Here is a 21165-nt window from a genome sequence, read left to right on the forward strand (position 1 = left end):
CCATAAAACCGAGGCTTAAGTTTTTCGGATCCACTATGTTTGAGAGAAGATTGCCAATAAGGTTGCAACCTGAGAAAAACCAAATCTTCCACTTCGAAATGGCATTCAACTCGCTTTTTGTCTGCATAGATTTTTTGTTGATTCTGAGCACATTGCAAATTCTCCTTAAGAGCTGACAAAATGTCTCGACTTTCTTGAAGCCAATCACGAGTTCTAGGTACATTGCTCTGTTCAAAAGCAAGGTCAAGAAAGGAAAGTACATCATAGCCATATAATGCTTTGAAAGGAGACATACCAATTGACATATGAAAGGTAGTATTATAACAATATTCACCCAAATATAACCAACGAACCCAAGCCTTCTGATGACCGGCTACATAGTTACGAAAATAACCTTCAATCCACTTGTTCACTATTTCCGTTTGCCCATCGGTTTGCGGATGATAATTGGTGCTATGATTCAACTCTGTACCTGTCAATCTGAAAAGATCCCCCCAAAATATGCTCAAAAATCTGCTATCTCTATCACAGATTATAGTCTTTGGTAAACCATGTAATCGGAAAACCTCTTTGAAGAATAACTCTGCAATCTGAACTGCTGTAAATTCTGTAGTGATAGAAAATAAGTGTGCAAATTTAGTTAATCTATCAACCACAACACATATACAATCTTTACCTTGGGATTTCGGTAAACCTGTGATGAAATCCATGGATATACTTTCCCATTTCTAATCTGGTATAGGTAGTGGTTGTAGTAACTTGGTAGGATACTTTTGTTTTGCTTTATTTTCCTGGCAGGTGGTGCATTCCTTGACATAGCGTTGGACATCGTTTTTTAAGCCTTTCCAAGTGAACCTTTCTCTTACCTGACGATACGTTTTGAAATATCCAAGATGCCCTGCTAGAGGAATATAATGCATAGATTGGAGAATTTTTTTCTTTTAACTTCAATCTTGGAGTTAAATAAATCCTGTCCTTGTAATAAATAACATCATTAATAATTTATATTTATCATCCTGTATATTACCATCTAACAAAACACATGCAAAAGAATCCTTTGAATACTCGATTAGCAATAAAGATTTCCACTCAACTGTTACGACAGATAACGCATTGATTTCAGGCCTTCTAGATAAAGCATCAGCAACAACATTATTTTTAGCTTTTACATATTCAATCTCAAAGTCATAAGCTTGAATTTTACTAATCCACCTCTGTTGCCTATCATTTAAATCTTTTTGTCCCAAGAAATATCTCAAATTGTTATGGTCAGTTTTCACCACAAATCTGCTACCAACCAAATACTGTCTAAATTTTGTCAATGCATGCATGATTGCCAACATTTCTTTATCATAGATAGAATATAATTTCTCAAGTCTATTAAGTTTCCTGCTTTCATAAACTATAGGATGTTTGTTTTGCATTAAAACTGCCCCTATTCTATCACCAGAAGCATCACATTCCAACATAAAAGGCTGATTAAAATCTGGAAGAGCAAGTACTGGACAAGAACTCATTACCTCTTTAAGTTTCTCAAATACCTGTTGAGCTTCCTCAGTCCATTTGAATGCCCCCTTTTTGGTAAGATCTGTCAAGGGTGCCCCAAGATGTGAAAAACCTTTGACAAACCTCTTGTAATAACTGCATAAACCAAAGAATCCCCTTAATTCTGTAAGGTTCTGTAGTGGTGGCCAATCCAAAATGGCTCTTATCTTTTCTTGATGAACCTGTACCCCTGTTGCACTGATCATATGTCCTAAATACAAAATTTTAGTCATTCTGAAATCACATTTAGACGCCTTCGCATACAGTGATTGTTATTCCATAATACCAAGGACTATATCAATATGTTTCAAATGCTCTTCCCAAGTTTTGCTATAAATCAATATATCATCAAACAATACTAGCAAAAATTTCCTTAATTGTTTGTTAAAAATATGATTCATACAAGACTGAAATGTTGTCGGAGCAATTCGTCTAACAATTCATCAATTCGAGGAATTGGATACATGTTTTTTATTGTTTTCTTGTTAAGAGCTCTGTAATCAATACACATTCGAAGAGTTCCATCCTTCTTTTTGACCAACACTACAGATGATGCAAAAGGACTAGAACTAAATCTGATGTGTCCCATATCCAATAATTCTTTAATTGCTTTTTCTATTTCATCCCTGAATGTTTTAGGGTGTCTATAAGGAGTAGTGATAACTGGTTTAGCACCCTCTTCTAATTCAATAGTATGTTCAAATCCTCTATCAGGTGGGACTCCTGGAGGAATATCACTGAAAACCAAATGATGTGAATCTAATACTGTTAACAAATCATTCTGATAAGATTTGGATTCAAAGCCCGATACCTTGTTGGAGATTAAACATTGTGCTAACCACGCCACATCTCCATGTTTGAAAATAGCCTCCATTCTTTTAGCACTGATGATCCTGGGACCACTGTTAGACATACCACGAAGGACTACCTTCTTATCATCAATTTTAAAAGAGAATTCCATTCTCTTAAAACTTTGTGTATATTCATCTAATGTTTCCATCCACTGTATGCCCAAAACAACATTAGTGTCAGCCAAATCAATCACATAAAAATCATCAGTAACAGTGTAATTGTCAAGAGTAATATTCAATTTAGGAACTTTATGAGTGCTAGATAAATTAGTTCCTCTTGCTACTCTAACATCCAATCCCTCATGTTTTTCAGTTTGCAAGTCAAGCCTTTCCACAAGTGTTGCATCTATAAAATTATGTGTAGAACCACTATCAAGCATAACAATTACACGTTGTCCATTCAAAACTCCTCTAACTCTGAAAATATTATAATGTGGGGTTCCTGTCATGGATGCTATTACTCCTCCTTGTTTGGTACATGTTTCAGACTCAGTATTATGAGGTGTTCGTTCTATGTTAGGACCAACATTCTCTTCATCCTCACTGTCAGACATAACCTCAATATATTGAATTTTCCCCTTCCCTAAACATCTGTGTCCAAGCTGCCACGCTTCTCTACAACTGAAACATAGTTTTTTCCTTCTGAGCTCTTCTCTTTCCTCTTTATCTAGCCTGTTTTTAGGGAAATTATCTTTGTTGAAAGGTTGTTTGTCTTTTTCTGGTTTAAGAGGTGGTCCTTTGTCAAAAAAAATTCCTTTTGAAGATGGTTCTAATTCTCTTGCTCTTTTGACAGTTGTTTGTAAAGTAAGGGGGTTTAAGGATTTAACCCACCCTTTGAGGGAATCAGACAATCCATATATAAATATCACAATCTTGTGTCTTTCTGAAATTTCCGTAACTAAGACAGCCATTTTTTCAAATTCAGAAATATATTGTTCAACAGTTTCAGTTTGCTTAAGCTGAGTCAAATCCTTAAGATGTAATTTAGGATCTTTAGAATCAAACCTATCAATAAGTTTCTCAGTGAACTCAACATAAATGTCTATCAAATTATAACCCAAGGTTATTTGTCCATGATGCCACCATTCATGTGCTTCACCATCAAGATGTAACGCAACATATTTAATTACCTCTTCTTCCAACACAGGATTTAATTGGAAGTATGTGTCTAGTTTTTGCACCCAAGCCCGAGCAGTTGTTTTACCTGTTCCATCAAAATAAGGAATGGACATTTTTCCAATTTTCCTTTGCAATTCACTATTATTTCCTCGCTGTCCTCTTGGCCTATGTTTCATTCTGACATTTAAATATTCTCTAAATGTCATTGCTGATCTGAATTCTTCACCGGACCCTAACCAATCCTGATGCATTTCTCCTTGTATTTCCCTTATTGTTGGTTCATTTTCAGGTGGCTGGTTTCTAGTAGTAAATGTAGGCATAAATGGTCTAGATGTTCCTGTTCTTTCTGGCTGATTATTAACTGACTGTTCATTTCTACCCCCATTGTTTCCCCCATTATTTTGATGTTGATTATTTTGTCTACCATTATTTTGGTGTTGATTCATATTATTGGCCATAAATTGAGTCATCAAATGGGTCATTCTATTAACATTATCTTGCATATCTTGCTGACTTTTGATTAATGCAACCAATAAGTCCGTATTGTTATCCGGGTCTCTTATGTTGGTTTCAAAAATAATTTCCTCGTCAGTTTCGGTGTGACTTTCTTCAATTTCAAAAGGAATTGACGAACTACTCTGTGCTAAAGGAGAGTTTGGAAATCTAATTTGACGGGCCTTAGTACTTCGGAAATTATAGTTTCCTTGGTGCATACTCAACTGTGCATTAAGTTTCATGAAGTTTCAACACCCTACAGGCTGGCAGAATTCAAAAGCTCTGATACCATTGTAAAATTCCCTAACTAGGAATTGATACCAATTAGTTTTATAACCAGGACATTGCAAAAGATTGTTTGTGCAATATAACCAACGGTGGAAATAACCTCTTATACAACATCTCTTAGTTAGGTGTCTTCCTTATTTGTATTGATTATAGTTCTATTTAAGTAATCACCAATAAATATAGAACTAGAGCAGTCATTGTAAACATGGAATCAATTTATTCTTTCAAAGAACAGAGGTAAGTTTTGTGTCATAATGCACTTGGTTGGGCTTTCTGTTGATTAAACTTTGCATCGATTCATCAGAATATACAATGCCTATATAATAACGGGTCTGGTACTCTACATTCCATTTGCACACCACGATGCCCCTCCCGCAATGACTAATTCCTCCCACGTTACATCCCGATTTCGGATTGCTACGATACTGCTGTGACGTCTTGCGTAGTGGTCAAGTCTTCGGTTTCTGAGGTGCGATTGGTAGGAAATGTGATGCTTTGTTTGTGATTCCTACTGTTCAACACACACGTCGTGGCAACTTGGAGTCACCGCCGTCTGCAATAGGATATAGTCGGGTTTCACTTCCCCCGCGATTCCACTGTAACACACGCCGTGCAATTTTGGAATTCCCGTCGACTGCGATAAGATGTGTGACGTCGGGTTATACTTCCGGTGACTCTGCTATGCAATATACACATCCGTGGCAACCTGGAACCCCTGATGAAGTTCACTTCATTCTAGCAAATCGATTCTCTTCCAGAATCGTAAAACCAATAGGTCAGTTGGAAACTGACGAAAAGCAAGATGGATCTGAGTGTTACACACGCAGATTCAAATATTTCTTCCACACTTCTGATTTTATAAAATCCGATGCTCTTCCTATCGTGAGCCCATCCTTTATTGACAAGAGTTGGTTGAATTCCCGTAATAGTTAAGACTAATTACGGCTAAACAAAAATACATTGCAACATATGTCTTATAAATATTAATTATTTATAAAAGTGAATGGGGACTTTATATAAGATAATTAATATTCTATACATTCGTGATCACTTATTAGGGGACATGACATTCTTACCAAAAAAAGATAGGTACGTATAAAAGAAAATCAGAACCACTTTTTGAAAAACTAAGGAAACAAAACAGGAAATGCGGCAGGTTGTGATTGCTCAAAGTTAATTGGGATTGTTTTAGTGTTATCCTAAAATGATACTGCCGTCTATCACTAAAGTTATAACAACTCAGTTAATCATGAATGACTAAAACTCTTACAACTACATCCTGAATTTCAACAGCAATAAAAATATGTCAAACATTGAATTTGAAAGTTAAAATTTCATTAATCTGGCATTTAACAAGATCCTTGAGATGCATGGCTATGGTCCAAGTCACCACCTTAGCAAGATTTTGGCACCATGGGCCAACCATAACAAACTCATGGTTCCATGTTGCCAAACCCATGACAGCAACAAACTCAATCGATAATGAAGCCAAGTTGCCAAATCAGAGTTTGGAACAAGTATAGGTATGTGGGTGTTGTACACTGAGGGGTGGGGGGGTGGCCGGGGAGTGGATGCAGTGGGTATGTTAATGCAAAAAACATATTAAAATCATAAATATATACATATTTGCAGCCTAAAATAAGAATTCAGTTCAAAATACCACCTACCATGCATATGCTAAGCAAAACTACCATAAATATTATAAATTTAAAATACAATATACTAATTTGATATCAATTTGTTAAACTTGAATGCCATGATAGATATTCATTGCTTAATATTAGAATCGTATAATCAATAATCAATGTCATACGGGCCTTCACCAAGGTCAACATTATCATTGTCACTGACATTATGATTAGATGATTAGGTGGATTAGAAGAACCACAAGAAGCCCTACCACCATTCACAATAAAAGTATGTTGGCTAACTAACTCAAAAAGTGAAAATGAATATAAAATTAGATGAAATTCATGTTGTTTCTTTTTGTGGCACTGATTGCTCTAGTGACTGTGAAGCTTATTGTGGCACTGCTTGTTAAACAAAACGTAATGTTTTTCTTTCTCTATTAGTCATTGAACAAAAAGCAAGTAGAAATGAGCATCTATTTAGCGTTTAGGGCACAATTTTGATGGTCAAAAGTCAAACAAAATGCATTGAAATTGTTACCCACCGTTGGAATAACCCTAAAATTGCCTTGACATAGCTAGAAGCACCCAAGTAAACTCATGAATGATTCCAAATGAATTCATGTGAAACACGTGCCCGAAACAAATACACAAGAAAATTGAACCCAATTCTAATTCCAAAATGAATCACACGCAAATACACCTAGGTATTTGGCCAATTTGATAACATAGTAATGCAACCTAGAATTGCAGCTAATAGATCTCAAATCACAATAACGATAAAAATAAATACCTAAAATTAAATTGTACAGTTCTCTAATTTGAAAATTTATCAATTAAAAGCAGGGTGATTTCCCTCCTTGTCACATTATATAGAGAAACAAATGTATTATACAGGTGAGTATTCGGACTCAAACTATTAACGAATAGTAGTATAAAAACAATAGCATACAAAAGAACCAAAAAATAAAGATATTATATAAGAGCACGTGGCTCTAATTCAAATAATGGACAAGTTGATGGAACTACAAACATTTCACAGCAATAAAATATCATTTTTCACCTTCTTGTTTGCAGTATATATAAAGATTGTTTAGCTCTCCAATAAATCTACACCCTTATTTGCCCATGAAGAAATCAAATGATGAGCAATGGCAAAGGGACCCGGAACAAACATAGGAGCAAGCTCTCTAGTTTCAACGTTTAAGTCTTCAAAAAGGCTTTGACCTTTTTCTGCACCATCACAGATCTGGTGTACTCTAAAAGCCGATTTTCTTTGTGATTTATCGTACTCTGCAAATGTCAGGGCCTTCTGCACATCTTCTCTAGAATGCCATTTTGCCTCTACAATCATTTCAAATTTAAGTCAAAATCCTTTGAAGTGATATCAACAAGAAAACCTTCTCAAACACCAAACTTGTTAAAGACAAATGCACACCCTTATATATTTCAGATACTTGCATGATAAAAATATAAAAAGATAACAACAATAATCAAATCGAATCAACCCTAAATTCCTTGTTTCATTGTACTTATATACAAAACCAATGTACTTCATTGGAAGCCTCACTCCTCCCAAACTAGTCAAATGATGATGGGTTAATGGGATAAGGTGGCTTTTTAGTGTCCTTAATTATGCACGAATATAGAAGTGCTTTAGTGAGGTGATACCATGTTATTATACAAATAGACAGTTACAATACATGGAGGACTGTGTCATGTCCCTTCCTTGATCGTTATATATATCCTAAGGAAGTAATTATTATTATTAATTAATATAATAATAATAACGAATTTCTATTTGAAATTTATTTATTTATTAAATGTATTATTTAAGTAATATCTATTACTAATCTTGAAATATTCAAATAAAAATAAACAATAAAACTATAATAATATAAATAAATAAATAAGTTAATGTATTTAATATATAAAATAATAAAGAAAAAAATATTATTAAATGAACGATTAAAATGTTAATATATTTAATATATAAAATAATAAAGAAAAATATTATTAAATGAATGATTAAAAGGTTAAGGTATTTAATGTATTAAATAATAAAAGAAAAAAGTATTATTAAATTAAAATATTAATACACTATAGTTCGTGCGGAAGGGACCCGTGGAGGGATGTAACCCTTCACGGGGTATAAGGTAGAGGTCACCACGGGAGAATAAGAGGAGGAATACGGGGGGAAGACTATGGGGTCTGGAGACATACTGTCCGGGAAAACATTATGGTATGTATATACAGGCTGTTAACAATATCATACGATGGTATTGTTAATACAATCTAATTTGGTTATTACATTTAATATTAATAATACAATTTAATATGATCAATACAATATGACACGGTTAGTATAACACAATGTTGTTAATATATTATGGTGCTGCTAATATAATATAATAACTGTTAACACTGTTAATGTAATACAATACATTAATTCAGTCACATATTAACATAGTGATATTGTTAATGTAATATAATATAAAGATGGCAAAATAACATAATGATGTTAATAAAATCTAAAGCTCATACGGTTAATCAAATCTGATATAATATTGCTAATATGGTAAGATATTATCAATGTAATAGAATACTGGAATGTAATAAAATGCAAGTAACATAAAATAATGTTAATAACACAACACAATATAATGTTATTAGTGACATTGTTAATATCAATATGATAAATGGGTTCAGCCATAACCAACTAGTGTCATGATATGTACATTGATTCTTTATCACTTATACTATATAATAAATATATATATACAATGGAGAGGGTAGGGAGCAACATAAAATAATGTTAATAACACAACACAGAGTTCCCAAACTCGCCCCGAGTCAGGCGAGTTTGCCGAGTTGGCGAGTTGAGCCAAGCTCGGCGAGTCGAGCCAAGCTCGGCGAGTTTTGCTGACTCGGGACTCGGACTCGGCGAGTTTTGACCAAAACTTGCCTAACTCGCGAGTCAGGCGAGTTATGGCAAAACTCGCCGAGTCCAAGCTCCAAGACTCGGCCAGTCTCTCTGCCAGGATTCATATATGGAATATAACATTTAAGTATAAGAGTGGTTTCGGACCTCCATGAGTTATAATGCAAAATCTAGTTTTTGGAGGATCTTTCAAATTTCCAGACTTAGTCAAACTTCAGGCCATTTCAGGATCAGGATGACATTCCAGACTTTTAAGGCAAGTTCACTCTGACCTTGATGTAAGGGACGCGACCTAGGAGGACACTATACATTCAACCAAGGTTTGATTTAGCAACATGAAGCGTGACCAAATAGTACACAAAAACCCTAGGAATGATCTAAAAAACCCCTAATCACTCAATTGACCTAACCTCCTTCACTCCACCTTGAGGAGATCCACCCGATTTGATGACCTTTGAGAAACTCAATCCCTTCAATGCAAAGGCTAAGACACTAAAACAACCAACAACAAAACTAAAAGAGCTAACCCTAGAAAGCAAAAACTGGGGGTCTTCATTTGCAATGGGGCGATGTGTGAGTACCTCACAACAAGGATGTTTCTTAAAATTTTGAAAAAAGGGGGTGAGTTGGGGACATTTCCTACCTGTCTCCACATCCCAAAAATTCCCCCCATGGGGCACAAGGTTATTTTTGGCAAGGGACATGTCTCTGAGGAGCATATTTTCAAACCCTTCTGGCCTCACAATTCCTCCTTCCATCCAACATATATATAGCCTAAAAACTAAGAGGTGCAAGAAAGAGCAAGGTCAACTATAGTCCCAAGGTAAAACCTAAGTTCAACAAGCACACTATTTAATGCTACCATACACATGCAATCCTTACAATTTCCAAGTGAAGATGTTCTTGATGTCTCATGTTGGTGCTCCCAAAATTTCAATTTGGCCAAAGAAAATACTAAAGAGAAGCCCCAAACAAGTAGATACTCTACCAACATGCCTTTCATGGCATTACAAGCTAGCACACATTATAATTGAGCTTTATTCAATAATGGGTGCATGAAACAAGTTTTAAATTGTTAAAAATCTCTTCATTTCAAGGTTTTTTTTATTTTGCCGAGTCATTGCCGAGTCGTTGCCGAGTCATAGCCGAGTCACGAGTCGAGTCGGCCTTGCCAAGTCCGAGCCGAGTCCGAGTCTGGGAACTTTGACACAACACAATATAATGTTATTAGTGACATTCTTAATATCAATATGATAAATGGGTTCAGCCATAACCAACTAGTGTCATGATATGTACATTGATTCTTTATCACTTATACTATATAATAAATATATATATACAATGGAGAGGGTAGGGAGCGGACTGCAGGAAAAAGGAAGAAGGTAATCAGACTTCAAGGTAAGAATTCCTCTATTAAATACTGGGTATAGTATATGATAGGTTCTTATTACTAATATTAATAGGTGGTATTAAGGGTAAAGGCTCATTAATATTAGTTATTATTAGTTCATGAGCAATGGGTAATGGGTAAAGTCCATTGATAGGTAATGTTAATGGTGGTCTAGTGAATATTTATACACATCTTAATGTATAGTATTCACTAGTCATAAAAATAGGGATAAGATATAATCTTGTAAATGTTGTATACATAAGTTTGCATATTAAAGGATTATGAATACAAGGTATTTTAAGAAATACATTGCATATGTAAAGGATGGAAAATCATATTGATATATATATATATATATATATATATATTAAAGAATACATTAAGAATTCATGTTAACACAAAGGATAGTTTATGAACTGAAAATGTTATGCAAATATATGGCTTGGTTGATTAAAACTCAACCAAGAAGAGAAGGATTGGGTCAATCTCCTTTGAGGACTTGGATGATGGAGGCATCACCCAAGACAAGGAAAGGAAAGGGTCTTCCTTGGCTAGCTTGGGTGTAAGAGGTTATACCCAAGACAGGACTCAAAGGTCAAGCCGATCCCCTCTGAGGACTTGGATGATGAAGGCATCACCCAAGGCAAGGAATAGACAAGGGTCTTCCTTGAAGGGCTTGGGTGTAAGAGGTTACACCCAAGACAGGATTCGAACTCATCTTCGATTTCCTGAAGGGCTTGGAACCAAGGGGTTCCAAGAAGGCGAGCTTCACGGCCGCCTAAGGACATACTTTCGTATGGCATTCCTATCCTTTTTATTAGATGAAAATTATGATCATGTTAATTAAGTATTAAAGATAGATTGCAAATTAGAAAATGGCTTATATATATATATGTGTGTGTGTGTGTGTTGTATTCTAACAATTTGTTTTGCAGGACAGTAATCTCTAACTAGTAGGGACATTACAGACTAGTTGTATGACTATCGAATAGGAAATTAGTTTTAAACCTTTCTGCTTTCATAAATATGCAACCATGAACCTAAAAAAATATTTGTAGGGGAAAAAACAAAAAAGATAAAATCACAATCTATAAAGGACCGGTTGTATAATATCAAATAGGAAAATAGATATACAACTTGCACTTTGATAAACATGTAACCATGAAGTTAAATATGTCCTAGCTCGGGAAAAATGACCAAGTAAATATTCCTACGTTACCCCAAGTTTCCGGGACGGGGGGACAGGGGGACAAGTTTCCGGGACGACAATTTTTTTTGCCAAATTTGGGGACGGGGGGGACGGCAAAAGGGGACGGCTATATAAAATATAGGGAAAATTTAAAATATATAGGAAAATTCTAAATGTTCATATGAAAACATGGATAAAGAATGCATCTATACATTATATTCATATGAAAACGTGGATATAGCATGTGTATGATACTATGAAAACATTTTAGAATGCAAACATCGAACATACAACAGTATCAATAGACTCAATACTCAATATGCACTCATAATTCAGAATTTCAATTCATTCACATTGTCAATATGCATATCATAATAGATATTAAAGAAATAACATACAAAATGCCCAAAGGCTACACTGCTGCCATATTGTTTCATTGTCAATTGCAATATGGAAATCAAAATAGTACTAAGTAAATACTAAAAAACAAAGTATAATATTTATTATTTAATATTTTATTATTTAATTTATTTTCTATTTATAAATTTTAAAATTTATAATATGAATTAATTTAAAATTATAAATATTTGATATGAATTAATAAATTTAATGTTGCCTTTTAATTTTTGATAGAATTCAATAATAAAAAAATTAATAGTCGTTTTTTAAATTTTTTCAATATAGATGGCCCATGTTAGAAAAATATAGATAGTCGTATTTTCAATAATTTTTGATAACTATTTTGAAAAATTTGAATTGATAGAGGGCCCATGTTAGAAAAAAAATTTAAAAATTGAAAATATGACTTTTTTTTATTTTTTAAATATTTTTCCCTAGCCCTAGATGTGGGGGACGTCTAGCCATCCCCGGGACGTCCCCAATCCGTCCCCAGCCGTCCCTGGGATGTACGAACGTCCCCCACAGCTAGGGAAGCCGTCCCCCCATTTCAGGGACGTGCCCTCAAAATTCTGACAATTTGGGGACCGGGGGGGCGTCCCCTGGCCGTCCCCAAGTCCCCGAAACGTCCCCGAGACTGGGACGAGGGTTTTCAGGCAGGTAGGGGACGCGTCCCCGGGTTTCGTAGAAATATTCCACAAAAAAGTCCTTTGATAAGAATTATAAACTTACCAAGTTTAAACTATATTTACAATAATAGTGTTTGAAACAAAGAGCCATATCCCACTAGCTGAGGATTTTGTTCCATTGTAACGTCTATCTACACATGCAGAGTGAAGATTTTAACAAAAGATTCAAAGAGAGTCCTTAACTAAGAATTATTCAATCACAAAGTTTACATCATGCTTTGACGCACATGAAGACTATGTGTTTGATAAAATTTCCATTAAAGTGGGGGCTCAAACATGATACAACAAAGGCAACTCGAATCATTAATGGATGTTGAAACAATAATATGATGAGATCATGAGCAAAAAGCAAAACTTGTCAATGCTGCAATAAGAAACATACTTCAAAATGGCCAATCACCAGAAGTGGTGCCAAGTGGCAACATAATAACTAATGCTCCTTTCAACGCCTTTAGGGGTTTTAAACTTTTATGTCTATCTAAATAACAAACTCCAGCTTCTTTCAGAAGAACCTAGCTGGGGAATTGGAAAATGTGTCTACCATCTACAATTGTTTATATAAACATAATTATGAGGTTGCAGCACATAATTCACCTCTATAGAATAATAGAATATGATAGGCAAAAGAACATGTAATTCTTTACAACTCATAGGGCAAAAGATTAATAAGATCAAGTCCTTGATGTCATAATGAAACACAACCGTATTGTGTGTGCTGTTTGTTTTGACAAAACAATTGAGTTTTGTACTAAATGTAATATTTTACAATGAAAAGATTAATCTTCTGGTTCTGGGGGATGAAAGGAAAATCTGCATTTTGTGTTGAGTAGAGCTATTCAGAGGCATAAAATTCTATGGCTTGGAGGCTATGCCACTAATGGGATAAACTCAACAAACAATAGAGCTGGCCAGCAGCATACTCAATTGGTCAGCCATATTCTCAATTCACTATTTACTTGACAGCTTCTAGGTTTAACTAGCCCCTAGGTAACATGAATGGAGAGACTTACTTCATTTCCACTAAAATGATTGCAGCTTAAATTTCTCTATAAATAAGGAGTGCTTCATTTTCAATTTTGTTTAGGGTGGACTTTCCCCTTTAGAAAAACAAAATTGGAAATAGGAAGAGAGCAGTGCATTGTAATTATGTAGAAAATAAATAAAATGCTATTCAGGTGCAAGTATGGAAGTACAATTATAGGAATACAAGAACTGACCTTCCAATTCTTTCTTGTCCACACAAATGTTGAAGGTCTTGGCAAATGCAAAAAATCCCACCATCAATTGGCATGGCATACTGCTTGGTCCAACTGCAAGCTTTTCCATGTTAGCAACTACATATGAAATATCTACAGAAAACAACTAGTCTCCAACATCAAATAACAAGAACTGACCAAAGTATTAAAAGGAAAGCAAATTGATTTGCACTCGGTTTTACATAAATGCAACAGATGGCCTTTTGTCTATTGTCTCAGACAAATAACAAACTCCACCTATTGTAAGTGCAAGGTTAGTTCTGTAAATGTTCTAAAGTATTACAACTCAAGACTTTCTTATCATTTGATGATTATCCTGATAATTTTAGTTATGGAACGAAAGTCACATCAACTATTTGATCATTGTGATATTGATGAAATAGTATAAATTAATCTTAGGCTAAAAGAAAAAAGTAACAATTTCTTTATCAGACATACATTTTATTACTTTTACACATCAAAACCTGACCCACTCTATTTTGACGAATTTATACTCTATAATAAAAGCACAAAATATCATGATTTTATTAAAATGTAGTGTACAAAAAATAACATCAGTCTATCCTCAAAAACAAATGGACAGAACGGGATCATGTCCTAAAGCCACACACAAGAAAGTCAAGAGTCAATGCATTCCTAAACAGGAAACCATTGCATGAGACGACCTTGTCCCTAAAAAGGAAACAGTCAATCACAACCTCATAATGTCATCAAAACATGAGAAAAATACTCAGTAGCAAGAGCTATGAAGCCTGTAGCTGGAGAAGGGTTCTGATCATTATGGTTACCCCACCAGCTATTTGGCAAGTCCTTTCCATCACTATTTGCCATGGAGTCTTAAAATAAGGTGATGGGGGACCAAGGACCTTGATTTGGGGACAATGGCTGGTGGGATTCTAGGGGAGAAACCCACAAAGGGATTGAGGGGCAAAGTCCTTCACGAGGTCCAACAGCCACACCCCTCATTAGTTCTCATTTAAGGCCTCAAACACCCCACCAACCTTCATGGTTCACGCTGTTTTCATAATTTTATCACTGTGTTTTCTCCAACACCATGTCCTCATTATTTCAATATATCTAGCCAAATCTTCATTCTTAAGAAAACTAGTAGTGAAGTTGAAGAATTTGAGCAGCCTGAATGGTGAGGGATATGCACATTTTCTAGCTTTTTTGGAGTGTTTAGGGTATGGATGGGGTTCATTAGACTATTTGGATTAGGATTAGTGGCACAATGTTAAAAAAAATGACTTTTTTGACTATTTTTTTAAATGCCAAATGTGTAGTACAATTGCAAGTTTTTGAGACATTAAAGGGAAATGGTTGAGTTTCCTAATAGCCCTAGGGGTGTCCTAGCATCTCTTCGACATACCCATCAAGGGGATGCCCCAAAAATATCCTATTTGAGGGAGACATTCCTATTAGACTATTAGGATTAGGGTTTGTGGCACAAATCTCAAAAAAAATCTCTATTTTTTAATAGTATTTTTAAATGCCAAATGTGCATAGCAATTGCAAGTTTTTGAGACGTTCAAGAAGGTGGTTGAGTTTCTTGACGGTCTTGGGGATGTCCCAACGTTCCCTCAACATCCCCGTCAAAGGGGATACCCAAAAACATCCCCTCTTTGAGGGAGACATCCTAAGGACAACTCTTAGCTGGGAGTGGCAATGATGGCATTGCAAAGGGACATTTCCCTGTCATCTTGATGTCTCAGAAATGTCCCCATATTTGGAGACAATAATTTTTGGGGGCAATGCATCCTCATGTAACACTATTGCATCATTTATCAGCTCCAAACCAATAAGCAAATTTTTTATGGTAAGCAAGAATTCCAACATCTTGATTACTGTCATTCTAAATATTCTAAGGCGAAGGCTAGATAACCAAATCCAATCGGGGAAATTCGTCTTGTCCCAAAAGCGAAGCCCAACCACATCACCAAGAGGATGCCAAGGAGGGCTAACCAACATGGGGAGGAGACCAGCCTATGTTTCTCCAGCTAGTAGAAAGAGGGCCACATTCAGTCCCAAGCAACCATGCCTTTGACCCTATCAAGGTGACCAATTGCATTAACACATTCAAGATCACTAAAGACTTGGTGTGGGTAGTGGAGACCAGAGTTCCCAAACTCGCCGCGAGTCAGGCGAGTTTGCCGAGTTGGCGAGTCGAGCCAAGCTCGGCGAGTTTTGCTGACTCGGGACTCGGACTCGGCGAGTTTTGACCAAAACTCGCCTGACTCGCGAGTCAGGCGAGTTATGGCAAAACTCGCCAAGTCCAAGCTCCAAGACTCGGCCAGTCTCTCTGCCAGGATTCATATATGGAATATAACATTTAAGTATAAGAAAGTTATATTCCATATATATTGTCAGGATGTTTGAGAGTGGTTTCGGACCTCCATGAGTTATAATGCAAAATCTAGTTTTTGGAGGATCCTTCAAATTTCCAGACTTAGTCAAATTTCAGGCCATTTCAGGATCAGGATGACATTCCAGACTTTTAAGGCAAGTTCACTCTGACCTTGATGTAAGGGACGCGACCTAGGAGGACACTATACATTCAACCAAGGTTTGATTTAGCAACATGAAGCGTGACCAAATAGTACACAAAAACCCTAGGAATGATCTAAAAAACCCCTAATCACTCAATTGACCTAACCTCCTTCACTCCACCTTGAGGAGATCCACCCGATTTGATGACCTTTGAGAAACTCAATCCCTTCAATGCAAAGGCTAAGACATTAAAACAACCAACAACAAAACTAAAAGAGCTAACCCTAGAAAGCAAAAACTGGGGGTCTTCATTTGCAATGGGGCGATGTGTGAGTACCTCACAACAAGGATGTTTCTTAAAATTTTGAAAAAAGGGGGTGAGTTGGGGACATTTCCTACCTGTCTCCACATCCCAAAAAATCCCCCCATGGGGCACAAGGTTATTTTTGGCAAGGGACATGTCTCTGAGGAGCATATTTTCAAACCCTTTTGGCCTCACAATTCCTCCTTCCATCCAACATATATATAGCCTAAAAACTAAGAGGTCCAAGAAAGACCAAGGTCAACTATAGTCCCAAGGTAAAACCTAAGTTCAACAAGCACACTATTTAATGCTACCATACACATGCAATCCTTACAATTTCCAAGTGAAGATGTTCTTGATGTCTCATGTTGGTGCTCCCAAAATTTCAATTTGGCCAAAGAAAATACTAAAGAGAAGCCCCAAACAAGTAGATACTCTACCAACATGCCTTTCATGGCATTACAAGCTAGCACACATTATAATTGAGCTTTATTCAATAATGGGTGCATGAAACAAGTTTTAAATTGTTAAAAATCTCTTCATTTCAAGGTTTTTTTTATTTTGCCGAGTCATTGCCGAGTCGTTGCCGAGTCATTGCCGAGTCGTTGCCGAGTCATAGCCGAGTCACGAGTCGAGTCGGCCTTGCCGAGTCCGAGCCGAGTCCGAGTCTGGGAACTTTGGTGTAGACACTAAAAAATGGTCAACACCTATGTCTCCTATTTTTAACATATCATGTGCATAGTGCCTCTTAGGTTTAATTAATTAATTAAAGCTCCTTTTTACTAACAATTCTTTTAAGTCTTATAAAAAAAAAATTAATAATTTATTTATTTGTCCCTTTTGTCCATTAATTAAATAAATTCATTTTATTTGATTAACTAATTCATAAATATGAAGCAATAAATTAATAAATCATTTTTATTAATTTTCATATTTATCTTCCTCCAAAATAAAGATAATTAAAAAAAAAATTATTTATTAGTTCATCTTTATTTCTTGCTTTTCTTAATTTTTTATTCTTCCGTTTTATCCTCTATGTGGAGATATTTAATAATTTTTAATTATTAAATCTTCTTATAAATCCTCCTAATTTTCAAATTTGGAAACTAATATCTTTCCTTGATTTTCAAAAATCAATCTTTTTGACAATATATCGTTAATCTTAATTTTTAAATTCAAAGATGAGGTATGCATCTTCAAAAATCTGCTTTTTGTGAGGGGATAATTTATTTATTTTTAATTTTTCTATTTATCTTTTCAAATAAAGATATTTAATAATTTTTAATTATTAAAATCTTCCTGATATTTTCAACTTGCTAATTTGGTATTTATGAGAAGATAATTAAAGATTTTATTATTTATTCTCATAATATCTTCCCATTTGCTTTCTTCTATCATTATCCTTCCCTGAACGGCAACTTTGTTGCACACTCAATCAAGTCCGTCCATCTAACCAAAAATATTTTCAATCTTAGCCATCCAATCAATCCCCAATTTTTCTATAAATTGGACTCTTTTCCCATTCAATTTTAATCACGCTTCTAGTATCCTTATGCAGTCAATTTCAATTCATCTTGCTAGCAACACAATTGCTTTGTAGGTGAGATCCACATACAACAATTTGAAGGAGAAAGAAGAACAATGGAGGAGCAATGAAGGAGATATCTGCATCGTTGGTTTGCATTTTATTTTGATATTTCGTCTTCATTCCTTTATTGAATGTGTTAGGAGTATTTTCATAGCATATTAGTTTTTGGGGTTGACTAATTTAATTGCTTTGATGCTTGTGCTCAAATTCCTAGCTACAGGTAGAAAAGTTGATATCAAAAGAATTTTGTAATTAAATTCCATAGTTCCACAAAGTTTCCTAATAGGGGGATGTGGGGACATGGGTATGGGTTTCAAGACGAGGGGACCAAGGGCCTATGTTGGGGGATGGCAGGGGGACAACGACAAGGCAGCGGTGGGGGCCGACATTGAAATACATGTAGTACTTTAAAAAACAGTTATAAAAGGATGTACAAGTATAAGAATTACAAATGAAACTTTGGCAAATTAGTAAAACTTAAAAACTACTAAACTTTGAAGCAGACATTAACAATTAAACATTGAACAATGAAAATGACAAATTAAAAATTTATATTATATTCAAGATTTCATAATGATGATTACAAATGTTTAAAGTAAAAAAAATGGAGTGAAGTGAGGCCTCTAATCATCCCCAAATTCCCCATCACTAGAATTGTTGGACTCCGCATGATCACTCTTCTTACTCCTCAACCCTCTTGCATTTCACTCTCCTTTCACCTTGCACTAGCAACTCTTACTCTCACACTCACACTACAACTTAATTTTTTTTGTTGAAAAGAGGATTTCAGGGTCTTTTATAGGGCTTATGAGGTTTACGTGGGGTTCATAGGCCATTAGAGTTTGGCCTTAGACATAGGAATCGAAAAATTGAGTATTTTTTTTATAATTTCCTTTTTGCTCATTCTACTGCAGGAAGCTCTTGGGTGTCCCCGAGACTTTTAGGAGATTCTCAAGAGTTCCCTAGACATCTCGAAGTCCTCGAAGTCTCAAAAACGTCTTTGAGGTAGCAAAGGTGATGGTGATGCGGTGGGGGGACATTTCTCCCAAGTTCCTACATCTCGAAAATGTAGGGTTTTTTGGGGGACGTGTCTCTGTGGAACACTACTGAATTCCTATGAATCCAAATGAAAAATATTATCTCCAATATAAAAGTATGCCAAAGCTGACCAAATTTAGCAAGAAAACAAGCCCCATTCCTAGCAAAATACTATGCCAAGTGAAATGCTTTGGCGCAAAGGGTTTGAAAAAATCATGAATCAAAGACCGAGTAGTTTGTGCATGGGAGCAGAACCAAAACAAATTCTTGATCACTTTCAAAGTGACCACAAAAAGAGCATCTACAATTTAAAACATCTAAGTGTATCAAACATTTTCTTCTATGCAAGCCCTAGCATAGCCAACACTGGCGAAGTGAGCCAACATGGATTCCACAACCACTTTCCAAATAATTTATACTTAATCCCAATGTAGAAGGGAGTTTGAGGATTCCATCTCATGTTCAGATTTTGAAACACAAATAAAAAAGCCTTATGATACTATTATTGAGGTTGTACCTATTTAACATCATCATTATATATGTATGACATTGACTAAACCAAGGAAAGATTAGAAGTGATATTTTGAGAGCCCTTTCAATGGATATTCTCCATGAAAAGGATATAGTTGGCTCTCCTCACATCTAGTGTACAATATTAGACTATAGAATAGTAGATCTAGTTGAACATAAGCCTATAATAATTTGCCACTTAACATAATTTAAAACAATATTCACACATATGAGGAAACATCAAGATTGGAAAGGCTTAAAATCAGCTCTATTTATTAAATTTGATGAAAAAAAGGGATTATAGATAGTTGAAACATTGTGGTGCAATGACCAGAGTTACATGACTCGTAGAGTCTGGCCCAGACTTGGCAAGTCTTGAGGTGGGTCACCTCTGTCGAGGCCAGAGGACCCTGGACTTGGACTCGGCCAAGTCTAGCTAGGTTTGCACAGACTCGCAAGTCTATCAAACTCGACAAACTCGCCAAGTCCTGAGCCCTAAACTCTGCCGCCCAGCAAGTAAAAAAGAGGCAAAAAAAAATTAAAAAGTCAGTGTAGTCTCCATTAGAGACAAATTTCAAGGACATGAGGAGTGATAAAGCCAACAGAAACCTTGGAATTTGATGGATATTCTACAAATATTATTTTCTAAGCATTAGATATCAGCCAATAGAAAAAATAACTCCTGACACCTTTATAAAATAATAAAAGTTGTTTCAGCGCCCCCGAAAACCCCCGTACTGCCCCTGGACCCCGCAAGGGGCGCTACCCCTTGACCCCATCTTGGGGGCATTGCCCCCAAACCCCCATTGAATAATTTGGGGGGAAATTGCACCGATAAAAGTGGGGAAAATTTAACCTTCGAGTCTGCTTAGGCTTCGTATAACAACATTGGTCAATATTTATATCAAACTCAGATTTATGAAATTCACTATTAAAGTTATTTCTAAAAATCTGTCTAGTAATAGCTGTTCATTTATTAGGATTTAGTTGGTATTTAGTGTGCAAATATCTTTGTTTAGTTGAATAAGATTGAATGCAAATATGTTAGAAGACACAACTGATAAGGTGCACCATGTTGTAATACTCTGAGTTCTTATAGAATGTCAAGCTGGTTACAAACCAAATCTTCTTTGCAAATATCATTTTCTAAGCATTGGACATTTTGCAAATGTTTGTTATAATTGTTTGAAATATATTACAAGGACTTGGGGTGAAATCAATAAGGGTATCTCACAGTGGTATACGAGATTTGACCCTGCTAGCCTGTCGGGTTAAGAGTTGCAGTTGTCAGACAAAGATGAAGTCCAATCAAAATCACATTGAGGAATTCAATACAAAGTTTATAAAGTGTTTGTAGTTGTTTCACAAATATCGGGAGATTTTATGAATCAGATTCATCAAATTTCCACAGTCCATGTTGTTGATTTGCATTTATACTTATGTGATCAATG

The 21165-nt window shown here is 35.5% G+C and overlaps 1 protein-coding gene across 2 annotated transcripts in view; it reads right to left on the reverse strand.

Moving 5' to 3' along the window:
• Positions 1–6882: 6882 nt before the first annotated feature.
• Positions 6883–21165, reverse strand: part of LOC131033000 (nudix hydrolase 19, chloroplastic) — a 108064-nt gene continuing 93781 nt past the window's right edge. The window contains exons 5-6 of one of the 2 annotated variants that reach the window (XM_057964103.2): positions 13749–13841; positions 6883–7270 (exon numbers count right to left, since the gene is read on the reverse strand). In XM_057964103.2, the coding sequence (XP_057820086.2) occupies positions 7020–7270; positions 13749–13841 (344 nt within the window). In that variant the 3' untranslated portion in view covers positions 6883–7019. The remainder of the gene's footprint in view (positions 7271–13748; positions 13842–21165) is intronic. The other variant, XM_057964104.2, reaches the window with a different exon arrangement.

The sequence above is a fragment of the Cryptomeria japonica genome, chromosome 9 (assembly GCF_030272615.1).
Source record: "Cryptomeria japonica chromosome 9, Sugi_1.0, whole genome shotgun sequence".
Classification (NCBI taxonomy): Eukaryota; Viridiplantae; Streptophyta; class Pinopsida; order Cupressales; family Cupressaceae; genus Cryptomeria; species Cryptomeria japonica.